This window comes from Mauremys mutica, chromosome 1, assembly GCF_020497125.1.
Source record: "Mauremys mutica isolate MM-2020 ecotype Southern chromosome 1, ASM2049712v1, whole genome shotgun sequence".
Taxonomy (NCBI): Eukaryota; Metazoa; Chordata; order Testudines; family Geoemydidae; genus Mauremys; species Mauremys mutica.
Genome location: NC_059072.1, coordinates 107,823,490 through 107,844,195, shown reverse-complemented (window position 1 = coordinate 107,844,195; position 20,706 = coordinate 107,823,490). Strand labels below are relative to the sequence as shown.

At 43.8% G+C, this 20,706-nt stretch overlaps 1 protein-coding gene across 1 annotated transcript in view; it reads right to left on the bottom strand.

Annotated features, from left to right (window-relative positions):
* The window catches only part of PKP2 (plakophilin 2), a 74,444-nt gene that overhangs the window by 34,731 nt on the left and 19,007 nt on the right, over positions 1-20,706 (bottom strand). The window contains exons 4-5 of the mRNA XM_044989975.1: positions 11,538-11,676; positions 4,135-4,342 (exon numbers count right to left, since the gene is read on the bottom strand). Coding sequence (XP_044845910.1) covers positions 4,135-4,342; positions 11,538-11,676 — 347 coding nt within the window. The remainder of the gene's footprint in view (positions 1-4,134; positions 4,343-11,537; positions 11,677-20,706) is intronic.

Here is a 20,706-nt window from a genome sequence, read left to right as displayed (position 1 = left end):
CCAGGTATGCGTCGGGGTCGTCCTCGGGCCCCATCTTGGTCAGCCGCACAGGCGGCGCAGGGGGTGCGGATGAAGCGGCGCCCCCTGGTGTGCTGCCACCGGGGCTCGGCCACAGGGTGGCGAGTTGCTGGAGCCATTCGTGCTGTAGGCCCTGATACTGGGCCTCCACGGTCTGCAGCCATTGCTGCTGGAGGACCCCCAGCTGGTCTATGAGCTGCTCCTGCTGCTGCCGCTGGCTTTCAGCCAGGAATGTAACGAGAGCCTCTGTCGCCATGCTTTAAGGCCGTTGTCCTCTGGGCAACTGTCCCGCAGTTCTTGCCCTGGCCCTTTGTATCAGGGGCGGTTCTAACGGTCCCTGGTCAGGTGCCACTGTAAACGGGCGGTACTCACCCCTGCCGCGCCTCCTGCTGGTTGGTCCCAGAATGTCCCTCAGTCCAGCCCTGGAGCGCCCTCGGCAGGCTGGTGACCCGCCTGTTCTCTGGCCCCGGCGTCCCTCCCTGGACCCGGTGCCCGCTATCTATAATTGGGTCTCCCCCTCCCAGGGGAACCCCGCGCTACTATCCCCGCCTTGCCTCAGTAGTGGCTACTGACAGTCATGGTCTAGCCCCACACCCTGGGGCAGACTGCAGTATCAGCCCACTCATCACAGGCAAAGGGGGTTTGGACCTGCTGCTTCGTCCTACCCCTGGGCTGCCCCCTGCAACCCACAGTACCTATAGGCCCTTTGCTAGGCCACAGCCTGGGGCTGTCCAGGCTGGAGCTTCCCCAGCTCCTCAGCCTGTTCCCAGCCCTGCTTCACCCTAGGTGCCTTCTCAGCTCCCTAAGCAGCTAGGCCCTTCTCTCTCTGGAGCAGAGAGAGACTCTGCCTGGGGTCTGGCTTTCCTGCCTCTTATAATCCCCAGGGCTTCAGTTTGGGGCGTGGCCCCAGCTGCCGCCACTTTCCCCATCAGTGCAGCCTCCAGCCACAGCTCTCAAGCCCTGCCAGGCTGCTTTCTAACCCCTTAAAACCCCGGAGCAGGGTCCACCCTGCTACAAAGACGAAACACCCCCTCCCCCTCAAAGGGTCTTGCCAACCTGAACTGGGGAAAAATTCCTTCCCAGCCCTGAATATGGTGATCAGTTAAACCCTGAGCATGTTGGCAAGACCCACCAGCCAGACACTTGGAGAAGAATTCTCTGTAGTAACTCAGAGCCCACCCCATCTAGTGCTCCATCTCTTGTCATTGGGGTATTTGCTAATAGCAGGCACAGATCTGCCACATGCCATTGTAGGCAGTCTCATCATAACATCCCCTCCATAAACTTATCAAGTTCAGTCTTGAAGCCAGTTAGGTTTTTTTCAAGCCTAAACTTGTGGATGGCCAGTTTAGATCCATTTGTTCTTGTGTCAACACTGGTGCTTAGCTTAAATAACTCCCTTCTCTTCCTGGTGTTTATCTCTTGAATGTATTTATAGAGAGCAATCATATCTCCCCTCAGCCTTCCTTTGGTTAGGCTAAACAAGCCAAGCTCCTGGAATCTCCTCTCATAATGTAGGTTTTCCATTCCTCGGATCATCCTAGTAGCCCTTCTCTGCACCTGCTCCAGTATGAATTCATCTTTCTTAAACATGGGAGACCACAACTCATACAGTATTCCAGATGAGGTCTCTCCAGTGCCTTGTATAATGGTATTAACACTTCCCTGTCTCTACTGGAAATACTTTGCCTGATGCATCCTAGGACCGCATTAGCCTTTTTCACAGCCGCATCAGACTGGTGGCTCATAGTCATCCTGTGAGCAACCAATATACCCGATCTTTCTTCCCCTCCGTCACTTCCAACTGATATGTCCAGGGCTGCCCAGAGGATTCAGGGGGTCTGGGGCAAAGCGGGGGAGCTGCGGCGCTTGTACTCACCCGCCAGCAGTCCGGGTCTTCAGCGGCATTTCGGCGGCAGGGGGCCCTTCACTCGCTCTGTCTCTTTGGCAGCACTGAAGGGTCCCCCGCCACTGAAATGCCGCCAAAGACCTGGACCGCCGCTGGGCCAGGGCTTGCGGGGCTGCTGTGGGGCCCGGGGCAAATTGTCCCACTTGCCCCCCTCTGGGCAGCCCTGGATATGTCCCCAGGTTATAGAAAAAATTCTTGTTGTTAGTCCCTAAATTCATGACCTTATACTTTGCAGTATTAAATTTCACCTCATTTCTATTTCTCCAGTTTTCAAGGTCCTCCAGATCTTCTTGTATGATATTCAAGGGAAGGGTAGGCGTTAACAGGACCGAAGACCCTGGTGACGGCAGACCTCTTTGTTGCCCCAGAAGGGGATCTTTCATTTTAGACCGTGTGACTTGGCTGGAGGGTTGTGCCACTGAAGACCCACCTAGTAAGGTCAACAACCAACAGGGAGCACCTGGGGAAGGAAAGCTTGCAGCATCCCACCCAGCTGACAGGAGGCAAGTGTCCCTGTCACACCTTGCTATACTTGTAATATTTTTATTAGTACAGTTAGCAAAAGTACAAATATTCCGACCCAGCAAAGTAGATAGAGATAATACAAGACAGTCACTACGTCTAGCGTCTGATACGCCATACATCCACACCATTCCTGGCAGAGACCCTAAAACTGGTGAGATAACCATTATTAGACTGCCTATCCTATCCCTGGCATTCTAAGATCTCAATGGCTTAGGCCGTAGTCGGCCCTGATGTACAGTTCTGTGGCCACCATGAATATTCATAAGGATGCCTGGCCTCCTCCGTGCATATCTAAACTTCCTACTGTGATAACGCTGGGGTGCTGTCTTCTGATAAGAAACTTATTAGCATATATGTCAATTGGTTGCCATGGCACTTTTCATGCTGAACATCTACTGATGTTAAAATATCTTAAAATATCTAAACTAGCATCAACTGATATTTTGCAGTTACCTTTCAGCCATCTAGTCATAGATGTTTATCTTATACCTTGTGACATAGGGTCACTTCTGCTAAGGCTTTATAGGCCTTATGCTAAGCTATTGTCTTACAGACTTGGGCCTGTACAGTCTTAATTTATACCTATATTTTACCTTATATCTACACCTTACCTAGCCAATACCTATAGGCTACATACTCCAGAGGCATATAGTTGGAGTCACGCTTCTTTAGGGGAACTCCATTGTGTGCGTGTGTGTGAGAGAGAGAGACAGACACATATTAGGAACGGAGAGATAAATTTTAGTCTTGTCAGAACTGGCTTAATGTAGATTTAACTGGCTAAAACTAACAGTCCTGCCACTAGCTAATCAGTGACCTTGAAGTTGAGCTTCTAAGTTCGGGATGCACTGCTCTCCTGTGTATGAAAATTAGATAACCTTTCTGTCATTTGGTGGAGAATAAATATCACACAAAGAATTCTGACCGAAGACTTCTTGACCCTCTTCACAGAGGGAATAGCTAACTAATACTCTTTAAAGGCTAGCCGTTGCCTCAAGCTTACCTTCTTTCCCTCAGATACAGAACTCTGGTGCTGTGCTTCCTATGTGCGTCCTTCCTGCCCTGGTCTTATACAGAGATTACATCATCATTAAGGAAAAATCATAGGCTGTAGCATATGAGCCTCTCACTTTCACAGGAGTCAAGTCTGGCACTGCCAAGCTCCGAAACTTTCCTGAACTATGACAGGTTAACAAGACATTCACATAGCTCTGACGGCAGGAAAGTTATAGGAATAACTCTGGGGATTATTATTATAGGAATAACTCTGCAGGGGGCCAGAGCTACTGCAGAGATCCACGGCATCGGTACCAGTGGCCCTCTGTCCCTAGTGGATTTCTCAGAGCAGTATGAGTCTGAAAGGGCCCCCGACTTTCTTCTCCAGAGCTGTAGGCCATTGAGCCCCTCCAAAGCAAGGACTCAGAAGAAGATTAGAGAAGGGAAATTGCAGTTTCCTGGCTCCTATGTGGCTATTACCCCCTAGGAGAACAAACTGGCCTTGAATCAAGACTTTAGGGTTTGGCTGAGGACAGGAGCCCTATCTAGCTGACAATGCCCCTTTAAATCCTTGTTCCTCTCCCGGTTATGTTTGACCCACCCATCATCCAGCTAAATAAACAAACACATATTACAGCAAGCCTGTGTACTATGTAGAGCACTGCAAACTTGCATGCAAGTATTACCTGTTATCTGCTTTTTAGTTTCCACATCCTTGGTTTGTCTGAGTACATGGAGCAGGACTGGGACCCCGTTCCGCTCACACACTTCTAGTTTGTTGTCATTGTCCTCATACACCAAGTTCCTCAAAGCTCCACATGCCACTCGCTGAACGTCCTCATTCTGCGTTTTCAGAAGCTGTAGAAGCTTGGGAATGCCACCAAGTAAATAAACCTGGGAAAGGAAACCAAAGAGAAGTGTTTTCATTGTTTAGCTACGAGGAAAAAAAATGCCTTCTCAAATATAGCTTCTGGGAGCTTTTTCATTCGCTTAGGTCTAACAGTGGGCTGAATGATTTGAAGCTCTGACTGTTAATAGTTAGGGCAGTGAACCGGCTATGACTGTAAGTAGAGCGGAGTGAATAACTGAGTTTTGGTTCAGTGGAACTAAAAAGTCTGGGAAAAAATTGGTTAGTTTTGAACGGAAAGTAATTTTTTTCAGGTTTTCCTATTGAAATGAAAAACCATATTTTTTTTGTTTAGATCTAATGAAGTGACATTTCAAAACCAAATAGGTCGTTTAGAAAAGAAATGTCAAAACACTTTGTTTTGAAAATGTTTTTGGCTTTTTAAAATTTCCCTCCCCCTCATTTTGTATCTAGCCTAAATTATTCGTCAAATGTGAATGGTTTTCAGTTACCCCAAAATTGCATTTTTCAAATGTGCTATTCCCTTCCCCCAAATAAAAGTTTGCCCAGCTCTGATTATAAATTTTGGTATGGAACCCATTATCTTAGGGCTTCTGAATAAGTCCCAGTCAAAATCCACAGCTAAGGGAGGTAGCATGGTTTAAAGCGTGGGGCTGGAATTAGAGAGAGCAGTGTTCCGTTCCCAAATATGCCACTGTCTTGTGCAACCTCATGTAAGTCATTTAACCTCTTTGTGCCTTAGCTTCTACACCTATAAAATGGGGATGATGATAATTCTGCACCTCACAGGGTTGTCCTTAGATTTAATGCAATAATATTTGTAAAGTGCTTTGAGTGTCGTGGACGGAAGGTGCTACAGAAGTTCAAAATTATTATTTCCCCATGCTAGCCAGCCTGCAGCTTTCCTTGTTGTCCCCTGCTGCATGGGCTGAAGGCATAATAAATAACCTATTTTACTTACTAGGCACTTCTTAGCAGTAGCACACTATAAAATAATTTAATAAAAACATAAAATGAAGCCTCAGAGTACACACAATTATAAATTAAATAAATCTAGACAATTCTTAAGTCACTGCATTACCTATAGAAGAGATATCTCTTCAATCTCTTTTTAGAAGACCAGATAGTGAGGATCTGATCCAAAAAGAATGCAAAATAAGGAGCATTTTATATCACAGCAGTAGTAGGGAAATAAAATATTTTTCAGGGATTATATGCTCTGGCAACTCTCAGTATCCCAGTTATCCCAAAATGTGGTGTAAATGAGTTTTGGCTTCTTTAGGAACATGTTTCTTATGCAGTATGTCTTGCAGTCAAGCAGTTAGGAATGGTTTAATCCAATATCCCATAATGTAATAGGGTCTTCTGGACAAACTCATCCTTGTGTAGCAAGGATTGTACATACAAGACTTAGAAACGTGATATAACTATTATGGGTAGCATGGAGCCCTATGATAAAAAGAATTTAATCTAACTGGCAGCTGCTGAGATAGGAAGAAATGAAATGCAACAAAGCCTCCTGTTATCTTCATGCCCTGGCAAAGTACTCTGCATGCCTGCCTTTGCTTTGACTCAGCTGCATAAAAGGTAAAGTTTCCTGCTAATACACTACTGACTTGGTTCCCCATGCTTTCAGCACTCTGATTCTCAAAGAGTGAACTAGAGAAATAGCCATCTCTCAAGATAAGTAGAGCACAAACACTGAAGGGCTATTTGCTTACTGCTACAAACCTGACGTCCTTTTGACATTGCTTTCTTAGTTTTTCTTTAAACATTTTTACTGGCTTTCTTTTTGTAACTGTCAGTGACTCTAGAGCTCATGAAAGCTACTGGCCTATTTATATCCACCAAACAACAGAGGGCCATGCTCTCAGATGAAGAAGGGGCCACAGGGCCTAACAGATTATGGGGGGCAAAGAATAAAAATAGGGGGACAGGTGCAGGTGGAAGTGTAAAACAAGGGAACCCGAAAGGGACATCCAGTAGAGAACCCCAGACTACATTCACTGCTTTGAGACGAATCCAAGGAATCAGTGGACTCCATCCAGAGGAACTCTACCTGGATGTGTGAATGGACCAGGAAACGGTAAAAGGCCCCACAGTCAAGCTTCCAGACCTGGAGACTGAACTCTTTTGTTAACCCACACAAGTACAACACAAGAAGCAGCAATACAAGCTTCCTTCATGATGCCACACAAATGCTCCTCAAGCTCTGGTCTGCTGGGACTGTCCTTCACAACCCATTTTGAGACTCTCTGCCAAGACTGAAAATAAGGGTGCTAGTTATGACGGTAGTTTTTAAAAGGCAGACACTGGTCCATCAGAAAGTAAATTAAGACCACCAAGGTCGTGAACAAGGTTTGGTCTCTGCTAACCTAGATTGTATTTAGGGTTTCTGATTTTTGTTTTTAACTGATAAACACCCCCCACTACCAATAATAATAAATAATAATAATAATAAAAACAGTATTTGTCTAATAAACACTGGAAATGGTAGCTTGCAGCTAAGGCTCGTCTACACAGAGCAGTAATGCAGACTATAGGGGGTGTGATTTCTAAAGCTCACTAGCGTGTGTTGGTGTACACTAGGGTTTCTGAGTGTGCTTTGATATAGTGCTGTTTGAAACAGAACTATATTAAAAGCATAATCAGCACATTACGAAGAGATTATTCTTCACTGTATATACAGAGTTCTGGTTTTTGGGGGTTTATTAATTTCATTTTTTTATTTATTTTTAGCAATTTGTGAGTTGTATGTAGATGTCCAAACACTGGGGGTTTTGAGGCTCTCTCTGGATATAAACTGTAAAGAGTAATGTATACTTAATATTATATGTTATAATGTATATATATGTATATACAGTAGTATATACTGTAATGACTAATCTCTTTGTAATGTTCCCTAGTGTGCTTTAACATTGTTCTGCTTCAAACAGTACTACATTAAAGCACAGCAAGGAATGTTTAGTGCACATCAGCAGGGTCTATACAAGCCAATTAATGCGCACCATGTTAGTGTGCTTGAGAAATTGCACCCCTGTTGTCTGTATTACTGCTCTGTGCAGATAAGCCCTGAGATCCAAGTAACCATTTCTCATGTTTTTTCTGGTGTTTATTGGATAAACAGATTTAAAAAAAAAAATCAGGGGCATTTTATCAGTGTTTATCAGTTAAAATCTAAAATCCAAAGCCCTAAATATATACTACCATAATGTAATAAATAATGCATATTACAATATATACAAGGAGAAAACCCAGAAACATGCTGATTTTTTCACATCTACATAAAACTCTAACTGCTAAAAATAAACCCAGAAAATTGAATGAATAAACTCAGAAAAACAGAAGCATAAGTGTATTTGAGCTGGGACCTAAATAGGAAAATGCTCTGTAGCATGTACCCAACACAGTAAGCCATATAATCCCTTCAACATCTGGCATTTAATGAAACAAACAAGTAATAATCCATCCATACAAAAGATTAGTATACACAGCAACATAACATGTTCCCAGAAAAAGACAACATTAAAATGGAGTTAAGGTTGAGAGTACATATCAGTAATTTAGGGTAGACTACATTACAAGGTGGTTGTAATTATCTCAAAACCAAGGAAATCCAAGAAATTCACACTTAGAGATTAAATTTAAAGGAAATCCAAACACATTACGGTTTGGTAATGCACAGTTTAGGGCACCCAATCAACCTTAACTCTGCCCTGTACTGACACTATAAAAGGGGGAAAAAGTCAAATGTGTCTTTGAAACTCATTTAATCTAAGCAGGGTCCACAAACACTAACAAGCTTTAAACATTATTGTATTGCTCTTGCACTGTTGTCATTTCAAAGCAGAATTAAGATTTTTGAGGAAGGAGAAACTTTCAGTTATGAAGCATAATGGGGGAAAATAATAAGTACTAATCGGGAAAAAAAATCAACATAGCTTATGAGTTTTAACTATACGAGAAGGTTGCTGGGTCTGCGACAGGGCAGAATTAAGGTGGTCCAGGAATTTCCTTGATTAATTTTTTCAAATTAAAAAATTCACACATGAACCCTAAACCAGAAACTCAATGGGAATGTTGCCCTGTAATATTTTTAGTGATTTGAAAATATAAAAAAGGTTGATATTTTATATGAAGATAATAATTTTAACTTTTCTGACCAGATTCTTTGATACACTCTTGACTACTTTGCCCCAATCTGGAGCAGCAAATAGTAGCCAAAGCATATGGGGCTAGCTAAAATAGGTTTATAGCTGCTTAGTTAGCTAGAGCAATGCAAACCAGCCAGAGTGTACATCTTGTTTCCCCCTCCCTCTGTTCCTCCAAATTCCCCCTGCCTCTTCCACCCCCCTGCACCACAAACCTCCACCCATCCAATTTCTCTCTCCCTCCTGCACCTTTGTGCATTATCCTGTATGTACATATCTGCTTACTTCTGCCTCCTGCACCCCAATTCATTTCTCTGTGCATGCACATATGCATGCGCACACATTACTTTCCTCCCTCTTCCCAGCCTACCAGTTTGAGTACATTTGATGCAAAGGCTAGCTTTTGAAAAGATAATTAGGATTAGTGGCAATTTTTTGCCATTATTTTCCATAACTGAAAGTTTGTCACAAAGAACTGCTCCTTTCAAAATGGCTACCACCTCCCCTTGTTCTCAATGGGATTGAGGACACAGCTGTCCTCAGGGAAAACTCCAGTGGTGGCCCCCTATGCTGTGTGGCAGTAGACACACTCAGAACCACTGAGAACAATGAAAGAGAGAGAGAGAAGATACCTTTCGTAAAATGACCACCAGCTGAGGTCAGCAGTAATGTGAGTCCCACTGAGACCAACTGGATAAAGCAGCCATTTTGAAAGAGAGGTTCTTCGTGATATTCTCTGTAGGCCATTTTAACCTTTCAGTCTCTGCTGAAGGAGAAACTTTCAGTTACAAAGAATAATGGGGGAAAATGACCATGGATGGATGATAAGAATCAATCTATTCAAAATATCCCAATATTTCAGTGAGTTTTAACTTAATGGGACGCTTGAAGAGTCTGTGTTATTGTGTTACTGAGTATTTTTGGGGAAATGGAAAAAAAAAAGTTTGATAGTAGATACTCACTTTCTTTAAAGGACCCATTTTTAATTCATTTTAATTCCTAAACAAATTAACAGATTTACTTGTAAATTCTCAGAAAATTCATTCTGTATTAAAAAAGTAATTGCAGTAATTTGGGGCAGATACACTGTATTTCTCTTATATAATAAAGAGATTGATTCTCTGCTTTAAGTGCAAAACTCAACTCAGCCTTACCTATGGAATTACTACAGACACCGCCACAGTTACACAAGATCCTAGTAATAAATAAAGCACTACATAGCATCCAATATATCATGAAAACTGATCACACAAAATACTCAGTATCTGGGTTCCAAATGCCATAAAACATGGACTAGAAGGAATGGCGTGCATACAGTCTACATTCCCCCCGCCCCCTAAACTGTGGGACACTACATTCCTGATAAAGCTGCTGATCCAAGGATAGAAAAATTTGTTTGGGGAACATTCAGCAGTCCACCATGATCAGCATTTTTACTGTCTGACACAAGTGGTTTCACAATCAACAGAGATAAAAATGCTTATATTGTAAGTAAATGTTTCTATTTAACAAAACTATTTAATTCAGCCTTTATGTAAAATAACCTAATAGGGCTCTTTAAAATAAAGAAATCTGTGTCACTTATCTATTTGCTATTCCAATGGTTAAAAGTCTAGTAAGAGTGATTAAACATTACCATACAAAGCAAACAAACCCAGCACATGTAATAGTCTACACAATGATTTCACAAGACAGCATGCTCAGCAGTAACAAGAACTATGTAATAAGTACTGTTTCTACTTTGTATGCCTTGGAAGGGTGTACAAACACTTGGGTTATTTAGGAGGAAGGTGGGCTTTACTACATTTTGTATTTTTTTAGGCTTTTGTTCCATTAAAAACAGCAAGACCATCTTCCTAAATCTAGGCTTTCCTACACTATCAAGATTTGAGATCACCCAGTACAATTTTTACTACAATCGCTTGCTGAGGGTTTTGCCTTAATAACGATTTGTTAGACCCATCTGCTGAGCAAGTGAATCTCAATCCAACACAAACACTACTCCTAAACCCTGAGAAAGTACTGTACAAATTTAGGTCTTAACTTTGCAGCTCAGGTCTGTATCACCTCAACTATAAACAGGATACAGTCATAAAAACATAGTTTTCAAACTTGGGTGATCAAACTTAGATACCCATATTTGTATTTAGACACACAACTACCATCCAAGTACTGGTTTAGGTATCTAAAATAGACATTTAGTTGCTAAATGTAGATTTTGACCAAGATCTTTTTAAAAAATCATGTCTAAAGTGAGGCTTTTAAGTTCATATTTAGGTGCTCCTGGGAGCTGCTGGGTGCTCAATAGTTTTGAAAATGAAGCCACTATTTAGATGCCTTAATATGAATTTAGGAGCCTAACTCTGGGCACATATCTTTTAAAAATATTGGAATTAGTGGTCCATAATTGATCATTTTCTTCTCAAATGAGGAATCACACTACTCATTTTACTATATTTACATGCAATTTGCTGAGCTAGATTCAGCAGGTTATGTGGGTTTTTATTTTTTTATTTATATGCCCAACCCTCAGCTATTGTAGTGCTAAATAACCGAGTAACTGATTTTGCAACTTAAATGAGAAAGACCCTTAAATAATTTTGCTCTTTCACATTATCCCACAGTGTATACTCCTGTCCAAACACCACAGCACATTTTGATTTCCACTGGCACAATGAAAGTACCTATTTTCTTTCTACCAAGGTATTTATCAGGCTGTCATCTCCACTGTAACTGAACATCTATTTTAATGAAATTGTCCCTAATTTTTAAAAAATGGAGAAGGGAGAAGAGAAACAGAAAATACATATTAATTGTATGGTAAGCACAACAGCTCGTAAATACTAAATAGGGGGCCAGATTTTTTCCCAGTGTAAATTGGAGCTACTCCACTGACTTCAATGGTGCTGGAGTAAATTGCAGCAGCAGAGAGTCTGCCTTAGAATGTTATTTATTGTTTCCCATGATGCTTCTTAAACTGTCATTTTCTCTTTCAATGGCAGACAACACAGTACAGTAAATGCAGAACATTCCTTGCTCCACTAGCATGAAGTTGAAAACAATTACTCACTTTCCTTCTGGCTTCTGCTTTCTGGAAGCACTCATGCTGTATAAAGTTAATTGCAGCAAGGATCCTGGGTAACGAGGATGTCCTTTCAGTGTCCAGAGTGTTCACTGCGAGCTCCAGAGTCATCTCCCCTTCTGGACTCCTAAATATATAGCCATGGAAGTTTTGGTGAATCAAGATGGTAGAATACCAGCATTCAGACAGTGGTTTGTTTTTTTTACCAGGCAATTCATAACACTCTTTAGTTATACTTAGACTATGATGCTCCTCCCAATAACAGGAGAGAGTTGAGAAAGGTCATGGTATCTATAACAGTCTAACACATGCTTTGGAAAAAATTCTGACAAGCGGAGTTGTTATAACATGAAGTGGGTCAGCACACAATAAATCCTGCCGGAATTACACAACCACACCAGAAGTTCAAGTATCCCTCCACTTCCACTGACCTTAGGAGGTGCATAGCACCATGAAGGATTGGGCCCCATGGGAGGCCAAATTAGAAAGCGTGTTTGTAACTGTCAGGGTTCTCTGATGTTTATTTTTCTGTGCAATGCCATTATGATGGAATATATGCACCATGTCCTATCCTTTCTCAGCTGCTCTATGCATGGAACATCTGCTGCTTCGGCCTTTGTGGGTTTTTTTTGGGGGGGGGGCAGGGGGGGAACTTGAAAATTGCTTTTGTTTCCGACAGACAGTACTTGTTTATGGTGGAACAAAATTATTTTCCACTCACTGAATGAAACATAAAAAATTGCCTCACAGGAGCATCCAAAAGTATGTTCCAATTTTCCCCCTAATTGCCAGCATCTTTGCCTGAATGATGACATCAGGCAAAATGTCAAAAGCTGGAAGGAGAGGTCACCAGGCTCACATGTTGCCCATAAAATGTATCTACAGGGGATGTAAGCCAATAAAATGCATACATGTGCATGTGTAGAAATAGGACAGGTAAGGTACATCCCTCATTCCCTTTCACCCCCAGCACGTTTCTCTACAGTGGAAGCAGAGCTAGCCAGGAAACCGAATTTCAGTTCAATGAAAAATTTTGAGATTTCAGAAAATAAATTCATTTTGAATTGGGGCAAAAAAACAAAAAAAATTTATGGAACTGAAATCCTGCAATAATTTATTTTGGCAACACCAAAGCATGGTGTTTCCAAAACAAAATATATTCCTGGAATCCCTGATTGCTCACCTGGTGGTCTGCAGCTGAACCCAGGACTCAGGAAGCCCTGGTTGCTTCTGACTGAAATTAACATGAATCTTGCCAGATTTGCTGTGCCCACCACTGAACAACACTGTGAAACTGACCAGACTCTTGTTGTCAAGATAACAGTAGAGAGCCAATTGCCACAGAAGTCTGAAAGCCGAGAGGTCACTGACTCCAAGACAGTCCAAATAGTGAACTATCCTGGAGCTGCAGACCCTAGGAGCTCTGGTGTTCCCCCCAGTCTGTGAAGTGAGTGATGTGGCAGGAAACCAGGCACATTTCCAATGGAAAAATGTTTTATCAGAGTTTTTCTGACCAGCAGCAATAGATTATAATTTACAATTAGAGTTGGAGGTTCATCAGAAGGCATAAGAGTGATTAGTATGGCAGGGCCGCCCAGAGGGGGGGGCAAGTGGGGCAATTTGCCTCAGGCCCCGGGCTCCGCAGGGGCCCCCACAAGCATGGCTGAGGTTCCCTCCCCAGCCCCGTCTCCTCCTCTCCCGGAGCCTCAGCCCATCCAGCAGCATCCCGGACAGCTGCAGCGTGGCTCCGGCGGGACCCCTGAGCCCCACCTTGCTCAGAGCGGCGTGGTGAAGGGGCGGGGCTGCGAGCTCCAGGCCGAGCGGAGGGAGCAGAGCTCAGCGAGGAGCTCCCAGCCCCACCCCCTCACCACGTGGCTCTGAGCCGGGCAGAGCTCAGGCCCCGCTGGAAACACGCTGCTTCTGTTGAGCGAAGCTCCTGGATACGCTGAGGCTCCGGGTGAGAGGGGAGCTGGGGGTAAGAGGCCAGGGCTGGGGGGTGGGGGGGTGGCTAAGGGGCAGGGAGTCCCGGGGACAGGGAGGGGGCAGAGGTTGGGGGGCGATCAGGGGACAGGGAATGGGGGGGTTGGATCGTGGGCGTTCCAGGGGTCTGTCAGGACTCAGCGAGGGGGTGATAGGGGTTGGGGCAGTCAGGGGACAGGGAGCAGGGGTGGGGTCCTGGGGTGGTAGTGGATGGTCTCTGAGGGACGGTGAGGGGGGCAAGGAGCAGGATGGGTCAGGGATTCTGGGGGGGGCAGTCGGGGGGCAGGAAGTGGGAGGGGTCGGATAGGGGGCAGGGCCAGGCTGTTTGGGAGGCACAGCCTTCCCTACCCTAAAGCTCATTCAGCAGTTTGAGGCTTGCAAAAGAGCCAAGCTGTTAGCTTTTCCATTAGGGCTACCATCCCTTTCACTTCTCAAATGCCAAATTATAGTCTATATTTCATTTCAGTGCCATAGGGGGATTCATGTCAGGGGAGGGTAGCTTCATTTAAAATTAGTCACTGGGGGCGAGATCACATGAGAAGAGCAATATCCTACACCACCTACCTCCTTCCCAACCCTACCAAGGGAGACACCCCTCCCCCTACATTTCCTGAGGCTCCAGAGGGGTTAATTCAGTGGTTCTCAAACTTTTGTACTGGTGACCCCTTTCACATAGCAAACCTGTGAATGTGACCCCCCTTATAAATTAAAAACTTTTTTGTATAATTAACACTATTATAAATGCTGGTGGCAAAGCAGGGTTTGAGGTGGAGGCTGACAGCTCGCGGCCCCCAGTAATAACCTTATGACCCCCTGAGGGGTCCTGACCCCCAGTTTGAGAACCCCTGGGTTAATTTAATTTTAACACCCTATGTCCGTTCACATGCATGTGCTATTTTGAGTATTTCAGTTTTCACAACATAGGCTCATCCCAGATTTGGAGCAAGCTCAAATGCTCAGTTCGTGGAGTATGTACATAGGCTATACTAAAGACAAACCCACAGTAACCATCTCCAGTTTGTGAGGGACCCCATGGAGCCAGTCTCTAGGAAACAGATAAATGCATGGAGGTTAAGTCCATTAATGGCTATTAGCCAGGATGGGTAAGGAATGGTGTCCCTAGCCTCTGTTTGTCAGAAGGTGAAGATGGATGGCAGGAGAGAGATCACTTGATCATTACCTGTTAGGTTTACTCCCTCTGGGGCACTTGGCATTGGCCATTGTCGGTAGACAGGATACTGGACTGGATGGACCTTTGATTTGACCCAGTATGGCTGTTCTTATATTCTAACTTAAATGAACCCAAAGTTATGGAGACAGATATGAGTCAAGAAAGCCAGCACAGTATCAGAAACCTGGAAAAATCTCTGACTGGATGGGCTCAGGCATTTGGTCACAAGCTTAGGTGGTTCAAAAAGGTTTGGATTTTTTTTTAAGCAGAATTTTTTTATTGTTTCTTTAAACAATCAAACACAGCAAGCAGCAGATATTTGGCCACACACTTCTGAAACCCCAAACCATATTCAGCTTATGGCAGACTAATTTCAGCTTTTCAATTAAAAAAACCACAACAAATTTTGAAGGAAAGCAGATGTTGTCCGTGATTTTTTTCTGCTTTTTAAAAACCTAGTTTTCGATCCAGAAACGGTTTTGACGGCACATATTTGTCCAACCCTTTTAATGAGCTTTAGTGCCTTTTAGCACTAGATGATGCTGAGAACCAGTGATACCTTGTAAAGAAGTTTTCTCAAAACTGGATTTGTGCCGAGATGCAGGTTTATTTTTCCCAGGGCTGCCCATGGGGGGGTGGGGGGGGGAAACCAATGGGGCAATTTGCGCCGGGCCCCACAGGGGCCCCCACGAGAATATAGTATTGTAATTTTTTTTTATGGAAGGGGCCCCCGAAATTGCTTTGCCCCAGGCCCCCTGAATCCTCTGGGCGGCCCTGTAGTATGGCTGCAAGAACAGCAAAGAGAAGGAAAACAACTGTGACGTCCATATTAGAAATTAAATTACATTCTTATGTCCTGAGGTCTCCACTATGTTTTCATTTATTATGAACCATGCAATTTCCTGTCTTCTCTTCTTCTCTGAATTAGTGTTTTGAACTGATCTATTTAGCAGACAGGTGCCAAGGAGTGTGCTCTTGTAGGACATAGACATCTGCTAGGCATATCAATACCTTTGAAAAGGATAGGACAAAAATGAAAGCTGAAGTGAAGGAGAAACTGGATGAGAGTGTCAATGGAAGGGAGAAATAGAAACAGGCTTATGAGCAAAAATAATATCAAAGAGGGATAGCTTCTCTTGTGCACCAAACTGTGCTTGGTGCCAGTTACAGCACCTTGATTCTCACAACTGACCCTGGCGCCGATGCAATTTAGTGCAGCTGCTGAGGTACTCTAAATTGCAACATTGGTGTAAGGATCTTACAGTTGATCAAAATCATACATAATGAACCTGAACAGCAGTGAACTGATCAAACTGAATCACATTCCTTCCTCTTACTCCCCTTAATGTGAGCCAGAAAAGTACATACTTTCTCACGCTTTTTGCTATAAAAGTAGGCCTGATAGCAGGACATGTACATCAGGAACAGCTAATCCATGGCACTGAGATCAGTCAAGAAAGACATGGTCATGTACTACCCAAAATGAATACACACAACTCCCACTGAAGCCAGTGTAATTCTGCAAGGCGAACTAGAGCAATATATGGTTCTTCATGGCTGATATCTGCATTCACATAAATATAAAAATAAATAAATATATGGAGCTACGCCTATCTCATAGAACTGGAAGGGACCCTGAAGGTCATCAAGTCCAGCCCCCTGCCTTCACTAGCAGGACCAAGTACTGATTTTGCCCCAGATCCCTAAGTAGCCCCCTCAAGGATTGAACTCACAACCCTGGGTTTAGCAGGCCAATGCTCAAACCACTGAGCTATCCCTCCCCAAAGGCTCCACCCTGTTGTTGTCTACTGCAGTCTTTTCACTAGTCCTCATTCATGTTCACAAGGTTATAAGAAGGCTAATTATAACAGGTCTGAGGCTTAGTCTGATTTTTACTTCACTGAAGTTTATCTGACAGGACAGTGGAATATGTTATTTGTGAGCCATTGTATGGCATATTTAAAAGTTCAAACACCCCAAACTTTTGTCAACGTTTTAAAATCAGAATTTGAAGCTCTGATCTTGTCTTAACTCCAAAACCTTCACAGATGAACCACTATCATATTACAAATGAGCAAGCAGAGTGTAAATAAGCAAATGAACTTCCAAGATATCTGTATCTCTTCCAGACGACTCCATGATGGCTTCCCACTTTATCTTGATTACCAGACTATAGAGTAGCTGCAATACACCATTTTGTCTGATAATTTTAAGGTGGCACTCAGCACAATTAGAATGATGACTCCAGAAGGAACTGCTCTCTGAACAGCTGTGTAACATCGAAGAGCAGCAGCACTCCAGGAACTCTCTAAGCCTTTGATATGAGAGTCTTTCTGGTGCATCATCCTATTGGCACGTCCAAAAGATAGGGACAAGTGTCTCTAAGCCTTGTGCTCTTTATTCACAGTGTTAGCTAAATATTCTGTAAATGTTTTTAAATGCTTGTATTTTATATATAAAAAAAGTTTAATGATTCTGCGTCCTCTCGGTTAATCTTTAAAGATGTCGGAGTAGGACTGAATCCTTAAGTTTTAAATAACTTCCTGCACACAGCTGTAAAATACACAGTGTGTGCTTTATTATAAGGCTAAATGCTGAAATTTGCTAAGGCTTAATACTCAAGTTTTTACTCATGTCTTAGATTAAGAGATATTTGGGGAAGGCGATTGATTACTCTGCGTGAAATCCTGCCTCCACTGAAGTCAATAACAAAACTCCAATAAACTTCCATGGAGGCAGGATTCCATCCTCTCTGCCTTACATGAGTAATGCCCTGATCCTACTCTCATTTATTTAATTGGTGCAGAATCAGACCCCAAAAAGTCAATAAAGGACTACAGAATTGGACTCATAACATTTAATTATCCAGCATTTACTGGAAGAGAAAGACCTGTCTGATTCTTCTTCCCCTATGGTGATTACTATTATAGAATAACATTTGCAGGGCCAAATTTTGTTTTTGGTATCATTGATGTAAACCCAGAATAAATCAATTTATGCTCACAGTTTATTGCCTTGACTTCAGTGTAGTTACACTACTCAATTTACAATGGTGTACATGAAAGCACAATGTGTCTGGTATCTCTTATACTTAATTCTACATTATGCTGTGCAGTCTGTAAGAGTAGATGGACCATGTTAACATGGAATAGAATGAACTGCAAAAGATACTCTACTTCAGGGATCGGCAGCCTTTGGCATGTGACCCTGGCGGGCCGGGCCGGTTTGTTTACCTGCCGCGTCCACAGGTTCGGCGGATCGCGGCTCCCACTGGCCACAGTTCGCTGCGCCAGGCCAATGGGGGCTGTGGGAAACGGTGCGGGATGAGGGATGTGCTGGCCACCACTTCCCACCGCCCCCATTGGCCTGGGACAGCGAACAACGGCCAGTGGGAGCCGCGATCGGCCAAACCTACAGACACAGCAGGTAAACAAACCAGCCAGGCCCGCCAGGATGCCTGGCGAGCCACGTGCCAATGGCTGCCGATCCCTGCTCTACTTAAATATTATTCACATCTAGAGATTTTTTTTTAATAAGGGGGAATTTGTAGAGTTTGTAATTACAGTTTTTGTAGGTGCCTGAACATAAGATACCTGTGTTCTGCAGGTGCGTTGTTATACACCAGCACCTGTAATGCATCTATTCTTAATTCAGTATTTAAAGACAGTTTACATTATAATTTATTCTTTACTTTTTGTCTAAGATCAAGTGTACTATCAAGTGATACATCTTTTTTCAGGGACTATATCTTGACTATTTGTTTTTTCCAATCTCTAACTCAGACATAGGCAAACTTCGGCCTGCAGAACCATTCTGCCTGGCCCCTGAGCTCCCGGGTGGGGAGCCTAGTCCCCGGTTCCTTCCCCGCTGTCCTCCCTCCCCTGCAATGACGGCACCAGGTGGGCCGTGCTCTGGCCTGCCGCTCCCGCTGGGCAGCGTGGGGAGTGCAGCTGGCTTTGGCCAGGGGCTGTGGCTGTGAGCTCCTGCTGCTGGTAAGGGGGTGGAGGGTGGGGGGTCCTGGGAGTCAGTCAGGGGGGAGGGGGCGGTTGGATGGGGGGGAGGTTCTGGGGGGTGGTCAGGGGATGGGGAACAGGGAGGGTTGGGAGTGGGAGTCCTGGGGGGCCTGTCAGGGGGCAGAGGGGATTGAATAAGGGGGTGGGATCCCGAGGGGCAGTTAGGGGCGGGGGGTCCCGGGAGGGGGTGGTCAGGGAACGAGGAACAGAAGGCAGTTGGATAGGGGATAGGAGTTCTGGGGGGGCAGTCAGGGGACAAGGAGCAGGGGGGTTTGGATGGGTTGCGAGTTCTGAGGGGGGCAGTCAGGGGATGGGAAGTGGGAGGGGACAGATGGGGGCGGGGGGCAGGCTGTTTGGGGAGGCACAGCCTTCCGTACCCGGCCCTCCATACAGTTGCGCAACCCTGATGTGGCCTTTGGGCCAAAAAGTTTGCCCACCCCTGCTCTAACTAATATGACCCATCATATAGGTTCTTATACTTTGAGTAAATGCCATGTCCTTATGGAAATTTAAGGCTAGATTTTCATAATGTGGCTGTAATTCGAAATGCAATTTAGGGCACCTGAACATCTAAACTTGGAGCATATCGGTATTTAGATACTCAAGTGACTTACAGGCTTCCCACAATTATTTGTGTCCATAATTTGCAGGTGCAAAAACAGAGAGTAAACCCGCAAAAGCTGGGCTGAAAAAATTGGCTGTTAACGGCTACACTTTCAAAGAGGACCTCAATCTGGCCACTAATTTTGCCTTTGTACTTGAACATGGTCACAATCAGTTATAGGCACAACAACAGAACACAGACACACTCTCACAGGTGTGAACAGCAATTTTGCCAACAATCCTTATAGTATGACATCTAAATTCTAGTATTTGTGCCCACAATTAATTGCAAACACAAGTTATTCCAGCACAAAGCTAAAGGATTTTGTTTTGTTTTTAAATTGTGGCCCTTGAAGTGTTGTTACCTTGGGAGATACAAGTCAAGTTGTTTGCTAACTGGATTTTGGCACTTACTTTTGGGTGCTGCCTTGAAAACTCACCCGCATGTTGTCTAATTGTGAATCATTTCTGTATTTTGTTCTATGCTGCTCCTCTAATTTTATAAAAAACCTTCTCTATAAAAATATACTGGTGTCTGGGTAAAGAACTCTTCTTTCCCCTGAATGAGTTTAGTTTGAATCAAGTCCAGAGTTAGGATATGATTCTGGAAAGCACTTAAGCATGTGTTTAACTTTAAATACATACTTAAATCAATGGGACTTAGGCATGTAAGTGCTTTCATGAATCAGGGCCTCAGTGGAGAGACAAAGCCACATAAATTACCATTCAACAATTAGCAGCAGCTTATACAGGAAAATATAATATGAGGGCCGGATTCATTCTGCCTATAGAATCCAAGATATGGGCTTATGCAGTAGAAATTTCCTCTGGTATTGGGAGCAAATGGTATAAATATGTCCCCAACCTGTGCACTGCTGGGGGACCTGGAGCCAACTGACATTGCTCACATAGTAAATACAGTCAGACTGGGAGAGCATGGGACCAGGGTACCCAGGAGATGCACTGATTTACCCTATCTTCTGGGAAGTCTCAGAGAATGGCTGCTTCCCCTAGCAGGACCTTTGAGGGAGGGCAGCAATGGGACTTATGTCTACCTTATCTCCAGTATAAAATGTATCTGCTGAAACAGCTTAACGAAGGGTGAATCAAATCCATCATTTGACACAACTGACAGTCATACAATGGAGAAATAAACTGGCACGGATAAGGAAGAACTGGCCTAAATCATGAGCTAAAACTTGAACCAACTCCCTCCTCCCCTTCCCTCTCCCCACTGTCCCCAAAACCACCTGTTCTGAGTTTTTTGTTTTTTAAAAAGTGTGGCTAATTTTTATTCTGATGGTTTCATTTTCCTGTGCTTCTGTACTTCCTGGTTCTGACTAGGACCAGAAGTGCCGTAACACCTCAAGGCAGATCATTCTCAGAACTG